General features: G+C 46.3%; 1 protein-coding gene across 1 annotated transcript; it reads right to left on the reverse strand.

The window, feature by feature from the left end:
- Positions 1-1,347: 1,347 nt before the first annotated feature.
- LOC131486357 (early lactation protein-like) lies at positions 1,348-5,122 on the reverse strand. Its single transcript, XM_058686410.1, has 4 exons — positions 4,860-5,122; positions 2,331-2,546; positions 1,948-2,026; positions 1,348-1,531 (listed from the first exon to the last, which is right to left on the reverse strand). Exons 1-4 carry the CDS (start codon positions 4,933-4,935, stop codon positions 1,348-1,350), a joined length of 555 nt encoding a protein of 184 aa, XP_058542393.1. The 5' UTR covers positions 4,936-5,122.
- Between the last annotated feature and the right edge of the window lie 3,893 nt (positions 5,123-9,015).

Consider the following 9,015-nt stretch of genomic DNA (forward strand, 5'->3'; position numbering starts at 1 on the left):
AAAGCGCTGCCCAGCAACTAGCTCCCCGCTTTGCTGTTGTGGTTTCCCTCTGGCTCTCACCGCCATCAGCATGCAATGTGTCTTACTTATCTTGTTTATTAATAATTAAGCTCCATAAGGACAAGGATTTTTGTCTTGTAACTGCAGTGTCCAGAACAGAGCCTGGCATGCGGTTTGCATTCCAATGATTGCTGAACGAATGAGTGAATGAAAGGATGAATCTCAGGCGGTAATTTTGCTGCGAAGCAAGCCGGGTCACCCAAACATCTGGGTTCTGCACCTTGAAATTCTTGCTGTGCCAGCACCTGAGCTGAAATCAAGAGTCAGACCCTTCACCAACTGAGCCACCCAGGAGCCCCGGTTCTCAGTTCTTACTGTCCCATGTCATGAGTTGATCTGAGCAACTGATTAAATTCTTTAGTTGTGTGTATGCCGATTTATATTTTTTTACTTTAAAATCGTTTTTAATAGTCGTATTTTTTAAAATGTATAAGCTTCAGAGCAAAGACATTATTTCATATACCAGTGAAACTCTATCCTCGATTAATCTTCTAGAGCTCAATCTCTCAGGTAGTTAAGAACATGAAAGAGAATGGGGAAATAGAGGGGAAAACATGTCCTTTCTCTCAAATATGTATTATTTATATGTATTTGGGAATATTTGTATATTATTTATATGTATTTGGGAAGGGCACACCAAGGACATGAATGAAACCACCAAGGACAAGTGTCTACTCTGGGAATCCCAGGTCCTGGATTCTAGTATTGCTGTTTGGTCCCAGGCAGCCTTATCTCAAGGAAGGGGGGGCAGCAGGACAGGGTATGGGGGAGGCAGCAGCGATGGTCAGGGCAGAGGCCACCGGGCATTCCAAAAATGATGGAGCAACAGAATATTATTTAGTGTTGAAAGAAATCCTGACAGAGGCCGCAGCAGGGATGAACCTTGACAATATGATGCTAACACTATAAGCCAGTCACAAGAGGACAAATGCTGTAGGATGTCTCTCGCAGGAGGAGGGGTCCATTCACAGGCGCGGAAGGTGGGGTGGAGGTGACGGGACTGGGGAAGGGGGATGAAGCGTCAGTTCTCATGGTCACGAAATTTCCGTTGAGGAGATGAAAATGTTCTGGAGGCGGACGGTCGTGCCCCTTGCACATCAGTGAGTATGCTTCAGGCCACTACATTGTACCCTTAGAAATGGGTAAAATGGTGAGTTTTATGTTGTATATATATTACCACAATTAAAAGAATATATAAAATCCTAATTTTTCCAAGATCCCTCTGCATGGGGGGAAATTCCCACCTGACTGACCAAGATCCCCTGAATTTCTAGCTCTTTCCGTGCTCTAGGACGTGGCTCCAGCTGAACAGGTGGAGTAGAAGCTGAGCTGGTAGTCGAGCCCCAGGCAGCAAAGAGCAGGTGCCGGGGCCTGGGGACAGACACGCAGGTCCCCAGTTTTGCATTCAGTCTGGCCTCCATGAGGAGGACCCCCTGGTGATAGGGAGCTTGTGTCCTTTGTCCTCATTCTTCTGAGGGCACAGGACAATGAGGGCCTGAGGGAATAGGGGTGGGGTGGTGCACGTTTGATCACCCTTGGTTGCTGAGGTGGCTGTGGGCAATTTGTGAGGACAGGCTCTGCACCCTTGCAAGAAGGCCTCAGGCCACACTGGCTTGGAATGCTTTATTGACCCAGGCCCAGAGGGCTCTGGGATGGGTTCCAAGCAGGGCCTGAGCGCAGGAAGGGAGGCCCAGCCAGCCTTCGGTCAAGGCTAGGAGGATGCAGGCCCGGTCTTCGGCGGCTTTTTACCTTGTCCCTGTAATAGAGACAACAGTCAGTTTCCTTCTTGGCCGGTCTTTCGGTGGCCTAGGGCCAGGGCCATCAGCTGGACCCCTTACCCACCCCCTTCAACAGCCACCCTCCCAGGGACCCCTGCGGCTCTCTCACCTCTCATCCTGATCACTGCCACCCTCGCCTCCGTCGTCTCTGTCAACACCGTCATCCCCCGTGAAGGTTACATTGCTGCCTTCCCTGGGCCGGCACCACCGCTAACACGACAAGGCCTTATGCACTCGCCAATGCTGCCTTCGTCTTCGCCACCCATGCCGCCGCCAACCGCACGCAGCCTTGCTGTCTCCACCCCACTGCCCTCCCTCCACTGCCACCAGCACCTCTTCATGACACGTGCTGGTTGTTCCTGACGTCATCGCCTCCCGTGGCAACATCACCATGGCATCACCACCACTGTCCTCATCCCACCGGCTCCCTTCCCACGAGCACCGCCACCCGATGGCCACCTTTACTTCTGCCGTTTCTGTAAGAGGACTCACCGGGGGGTTTGCAGACCCTCCGACACATCTCCGTGGTCTCAAAGTTGTTGGCATTGCCCCGACAGCCACCGTAGGTGAAGTGCTCACATTCATGGGCTGTAGAGTTGTAGAAATAGCGGTAGAAACGGCCTCGGCAGGGGCCCTCGACGGGGGGGAGCCGGCACAGGGCAGGCAGAGTTTGGAGCAGTTCCTGGGGAGCCTCTCGCTCGAGATGGGCTGCAGGGGTGAGGAGAGACAGGGACCGTCACGTAGGTGTCCTTTTAAAGAGGTGATACGTATTTTTCTTTTAGAAGCGTGTCTTCTACACCAAGCCCCCCGCTAAGTGCTTGCCATGGGTTGCACGATTTAAATGACCTCACGGAGCAGATATTACTGTCCCTCTCCCACAAATGAAGAAATGGAGGCGCAGAGATGTTTGGTAATCTTCCAAAAATCATGAAACCCAGCAGTCGAGGCCTGGGGTTTAAAGCCAGTTCCAATTTCAAATCCCGGACTCTGCATGCTACATCTTCTCATAACTTCACTCAGGATATGTGCTGTGGCCTTGTTTATAATTGCCAACAACCATAGTTTGGATAAAATATCAGTGTTCACCAACCGGGGACTGATGGGTTACACGCAGTCGTGGATGAGAATAGTGCTGGTCTATATATATCAACATGGAGAGAAGTCTATAATCTTGTGAAACAAAAATCAAATGAAAGAAGACAAGATCTAGAATGGCCCCGTGGATGTAAAATATACCGATAAAACCGTGCAATGATGATTAGTAAGTTGTTTCCCACTGTATTTGTAATAGTTTTCCTGGGTGATGGAATTTCAAGTGATTTTTATATTCTAGTTATTTTTAGTATCATTTAAATGACAATGAACAGTATCATTTTTATAACTAGGGAAAAGGTATTTGAATAATATTCAATATCCATGAGTAACGAAAAAATAAAGACATGGACGTATTTTACTAAATCACCTGTTATTTTAACTCCTTTCACATCTGACTCTGGTTATCACATGAAGTGATTTATCAAACATGTGTATGTATACCTCTTCCCCCCCCCCCCCCGCCCCAACACACACATCCTCACCCATTATTTGGCGGTGGACACACGGGATCCCAGTGTTCATGGGATGCAATACACATTACTTGGATATGTACACTCCCCAACAAGGATGCACCCTAAGACAATGAGCTCATGGGTCAACCCTCTGCTCCATGGTACCATTTTGTGGATCTTCAATTGATATGACATGCTCCAGGCCGAACCCATTCTTCGCTAGAATTGGAAAGAAACCATTCTAGGAAGGGAATTCAAGGTCTTTCATTAGGGCAGCAATCCTCAATGTTGGTGGAACATTAGATTTCTCTTGCGGAACTTTAAAGAAATCCCAATGCCCAGGCTTTACCCAAGACTAATTAAATCAGAATCTGGGTGGGGCGCCTGGGTGGCGCAGTCGGTTAAGCGTCCGACTTCAGCCAGGTCACGATCTCGCGGTCTGTGAGTTCGAGCCCCTCGTCAGGCTCTGGGCTGATGGCTCGGAGCCTGGAGCCTGTTTCCGATTCTGTGTCTCCCTCTCTCTCTGCCCCTCCCCTGTTCATGCTCTGTCTCTCTCTGTCCCAAAAATAAATTAAAAAAAAAAAGAAAAAAGAAAAAAAATCAGAATCTGGGAGTATGGGACCCACGTAGCCCCTAGGTGACTCCAGTGTATAGCCAAGTTTCAGAACCTGATCTCCTTTTTATTTAAAAAATTTTTTTGAATGTTTATTTTTGAGAGAGAAAGACAGAGACAGAGACAGAGCACGAATAGGGGAGGGGCAGAGAGAGAGGGGGACACAGAATCTGAAGCAGGCTCCAGGCTCTAAGCTGTCAGCACAGAGCCAAATGTGGGGCTCGAACTTACAAACCGCAAGATCGTGACCTGAGCCAAAATCAGTCACTCAACCAACTGAGCCACCCAGGTGCCCCTGATTTCCTTTTAAAAGCAATATGAAAATCTATTTCCTCTTGTCAGAATTCTGGGAGTAGGATTCTGGAGAGCAGGATTGCTCAGGCTGGCTAAAATAGGGGACTCACTTTTTAACTTCATATATTCACATATTATTTGTCTTTTTAAGACAAACCCATGCATTGCTTTGTAATAAAAATTAAATTTGGTGAGGACTGAATTAAATCAAACTGACATCTGTGAGGTCTGGCCCCAGATCTTCCCCAGACTACATGGACCAAGTAGCCCTATGCAGCCAGCCCCCCACCCTATGCCTCCCTCTCCCCCACAGGCTATGGGTCTCAGGGGTCCTCTTTTTTTTTTTTTTTTTTTTTTTTTTGAGAGGGAGAGAGAGAGCACGTGCAAGTGGGGGAAGGGCCAGGGACAGAGAGGGAGAGGATATTAAACAGTCTCCATGCAGAGCCTGATGCAGGGCTCAATCTCATGACTGTGACATCATGACCCGAGCTGACATCAAAAGTCACTTAACTGGCTGAGCCACCCAGGCACCCCTCAGAGATATTCTTTTTTAACCCCTCAGCTCACCTGAGGTCTTTTCTGAGCTGGCGATGCCCACCAGGCAGAAGGGGAAGCAGAGGGCAAGGAACAGGCTGAACTTCATGGTGTCAGCAGCAGCTGAGTGTTCTAGAGTGGGGCTGGGAGACTAAAATTTATACCTGCAGCTAAAAGCAGGTGTGCCCTCTTCCTCAGAGTTGAGGGAAGTATCTGGGTTTTCATTACTTGGAAGAGGAAGTACCCTCGACAAGGAGCGTGGGCCCAGAAGAATTGGACGTCTCACCCAGAGGCAGTGCCACTTGCCTGGGAGGACTTCTTGAAGGCTATTGAGCCAGTGCCCTAAGTCAGTGCTTCTTCAGCATCTGGAATGCCAGTCCTCAGCCTCATCTACTGCACACTTGAGTTCCTGTGACCTTGGACTGGTAAGTGACTTCTGGGGGCCTCAGTTTCCCTATTCCCTATCTGTCAAACAAGTGGGCTGGACAACACGGTCCCTAGGAACCCAGCTTAGCTGTTCTCCATTCTGTTATTACTGGTTCCCATCCAGATCCTCCCAGCTAGTTGCCTCAACATCCCAGGAGAGAAAACATAGCTCTTTGTTCATTGCTTTATTTATTTAACTAAGGAATAATGAGTTGATTGTTCTATATAAATTATCACACTTATTTTTAAAAGATCAAGCTATACTGAATAGTACAAACAAGAAGCAAATCCCTCCCCAGATTCTATAGTCCTGTGCAACAGAAATATAATGCAATATATTACAGTATAGTTTTCTAAAAGAAAAGTTAGTTTCAATAATAGTTAATTTAACTCAATATATCCAAAATATTACCATTTCAACGTGTGATCAACATATAATAAAAATATTAATGCAATATTTTCCTCTTCTGCAGTATTGTACCCAGCCTTTGAAATCAGGTGTGTATTTCCCATTTATCGCACCTCATGATTCATATTAGTCATATGTTGTGTGCTCAGTAGCCACATGTGGCTAGTGGCTACCATACTGAACAGTGAATTTCCACCACATGAAGTAACTATTAGTGACTATTAGAGTTTACAGGCAGTATTTTCCCTGAATTTTTGCATATTGCCTTAATACTTGAAGGACAATTTGATGGGGTAAAAAAAAAAAAAAAAAATCCTGGGTCATACTTTCTTTTCCCAGAACCTGGGACCAGGGTGGACCTAGCTCCACCACATTCTGCCATGGAATGTTGCTAAGTGGCCTGAATGTTTTTGTCCTTTGAATGTTGCTTTTTTCCTACCTGAATGTCTAAGGACTTCTTTGCTTCTCTTTGAGATCCAGTAACTTAACAAGATTATTTTGACATCATTCTGCATCTTTTTTTTTTTTTTAAACTGGGACATGGAGGGCTTTTATAATCTACAGATTTTTTAAGGGAAATTTTCTTGTATTATTCTTGGAATATTTTCTGTTCCAATTGCTGCATTTTCTACTCAAGAGACATCAGTTATGTCAGATTATCATCATTTGTCTTCTTGTACTTGTTAAAAGTATGGCCCCTGGAGAAAGACAAATTTACATTCTTTTATTTTTTTAAATGTTTTATTATTTATTCTCGAGAGAGGGAGAGAGACAGAGAGTGAGTGGGGAAGGGGCAGTGAGAGGGAGGGAGACACAGAATCCGAAGCAGGCTCTGAGCTGTCAGCACAGAGCCCGACGTGGGCTTGAACTCACAAGCTGTGAGATCATGACCTGAGCCAAAGTCGGATGCTCAACCGACTGAGCCACCCAGGCACCCCAAGAAAGACATATTTAAATGTCAGCTTTTCCATTCACTATCTGTGCTGCCTCTGCCAATCTATTTAACCTCCCTGGACTATAGTTTCTATTTGGAGACAACAACGGAAGCTCCCTGCGTTTGGATTCCCCAAGACCATGCTCAGGTTCAATTCATGAAAAGGACTCAGAGGACTCAGAGTTATACTTAAGGTTACAGCCAATGCATACAGATTAAAATCAAGAAAGGGAAAAAGCATAGGGTGTGAAGAATGGAGGAAACCAGGCACAAACTTCCCTCCCCAGTCCAGTTACACAGGATGTGTTTCATTCCCCCAGCCCAACACGTTTGAAGTGTTGCCCACACACTGAAGCCTGGGTTTCTTGGGTTTTTATTGTGGTCAGTCACATAAGCATACGACCAACTTAGCCTAGCACAGGGGTCTTGGATTTAGGTGGTGAGCACTCTGAAAGCTGTAAGGTGTTTGACCCATGCCTACCAATTTTGCAGCTTTGGCTTCGGAGATTCCCATCTGTCCTAGATCTGTTATTCCTTGCACAAGAAGATTCCTTTATTTATTTATTTATTTACTTACTTATTTACTTATGTTTTTATTTATTTTTATTTTTTAAGTTTATTTATTTATTTTGAGAGACAGAGTGAGCAGGGGAAGGGGGAAGGGAGAGAGTGAGAGAGGGAGAGAGAAAGAGAGAGAGAGAGAGAGAGAGAGAGAGAGAGAGAGAGAGAGAGAATCCCAAGCAGGCTCCACACTGCCAGCATGGAGCCCGACATGGAGCTCGAACCCACAAACTGTGAGATCATGACCTGAGCAGAAATCAAGACTTGGATGCTTAACCCACTGAGCCACCAGGGCGCTCCAAGAAGATTCCTTTAAAGTGGCAGATGTCCTAACGGGTTTTAATAGTCCAACTTGTGCCTACGGAGAATTTGATGTGCCATTGATCAAAACAGCATTCCTTATCTTAATTTATTAACCCAAGTTCCCTTGCAGATTATGCTGCAAACTTACCTCAAGGCTTTGCAATGGCTGCCACCCATTGTGCCCTCTCAATATAACTGTCCTGTAACCTTTCCAGGATCCCAGAACGTTTCTGAGGACAATATCTACCTGTACATATACGTATATTGTTTGGACCAGAGAGCTGCACACAAGGGAGCAGAGCTCAAATCTGAAAGTGACTCACCCACCATCCTCAGGAACCATGAGAGGATCAGGGAGCCCAGACTGTTCAGTGGACTCCTGGCCTGGGTGTCCTGTTGTACCACAGGCTGTTAGCAGGCAACTTTGGGTCTCTTCCTCATACCGAAAATTGGAAAAAAAAAAAAATGATTAAAGACAATCTGGTGATACCAAATAGCTTTATTTAACACTTCGTGAAGTGGGCAATCTCCATTCCCAAGGATCCAGAGAACTGCCAAGTGGGGCAGAGGGCAGGAAGACTTTATAGGCTAAAAAATAAGGGACAAGGAAAAGAAAGATAGAAAGTGAGGAAGGAGCAAGGAGATAAGTATAGAGCCCAGAGCTGGCTTGACCTTTGGGGATTGCTGACCTGCTATACTGTGTTCCTGGTCAAGTAGAGCATTTGCAGGAACATGAAAGTGTCAGTTTCCAGGGGCATCTGGGTGGCTCAGTTGGTTAAGAGCCCGGCTTCGACTCAGGTCACGATCTCGCAGTCCGTGAGTTTGAGCCCTGCATCGGGCTCTGGGCTGATGGCTCGGAGCCTGGAGCCTGCTTCCGATTCTGTGTCTCCCTCTCTCTCTGCCCCTCCCCCTTTCATGTTCTGTCTCTCTCTGTCTCAAAAATAAATAAACGTTAAAAAAAAAAAAAAAAGCTTCAGTTTCCTGACATGACAGCTTGGGCAGGAGTGGCTCCACTTTGGGCTGAGAAATTTATTTCAACTCAGGCCTGAGCTCAGATCCAAACGTTCTGACTGGGATTTGGGTGTGATAATGATGATCACGATAGGTAGCTTGAATGATTGAGCATTGACTACCCAGGGGCACAAAGCTGAACATTCTACATTCATTAGTCTCAAATACCCTCACAACAACCCTTAGAAATGGGAGTTGATTTTATTTTATTTTATTTTTTTTTAAATTTTTTTTTCAACGTTTTTTATTTATTTTTGGGACAGAGAGAGACAGAGCATGAACGGGGGAGGGGCAGAGAGAGAGGGAGACACAGAATTGGAAACAGGCTCCAGGCTCCGAGCCATCAGCCCAGAGCCTGACGCGGGGCTCGAACTCACGGACCGCGAGATCGTGACCTGGCTGAAGTCGGACGCTTAACCGACTGCGCCACCCAGGCGCCCCTGATTTTATAAACAACCCCATTTTGCAAATGAGGGCACCAAGGCCCAGAAACTCTAAGAAATTTGCCAAACTCAGGCCCTCTTGCCTATGACACATGCTGTTGA

Source organism: Neofelis nebulosa, chromosome 9, assembly GCF_028018385.1.
Source record: "Neofelis nebulosa isolate mNeoNeb1 chromosome 9, mNeoNeb1.pri, whole genome shotgun sequence".
NCBI classification, from domain to species: Eukaryota; Metazoa; Chordata; class Mammalia; order Carnivora; family Felidae; genus Neofelis; species Neofelis nebulosa.

Bases quoted from the DNA above. Each gene is read 5' to 3' on its own strand.
- LOC131486357 (XM_058686410.1), bottom strand. From the start codon at position 4,935: ATGAAGTTCAGCCTGTTCCTTGCCCTCTGCTTCCCCTTCTGCCTGGTG. The intron at 2,547-4,859 runs GTGAGCTGAGGG...TCACCCCTGCAG, and splicing joins CAGCTCAGAAAAGACCTCAG to CCCATCTCGAGCGAGAGGCT. The intron at 1,532-1,947 runs GTGAGAGAGCCG...CTGTGCCCTCAG, and splicing joins GGCAGTGATCAGGATGAGAG to AAGAATGAGGACAAAGGACA.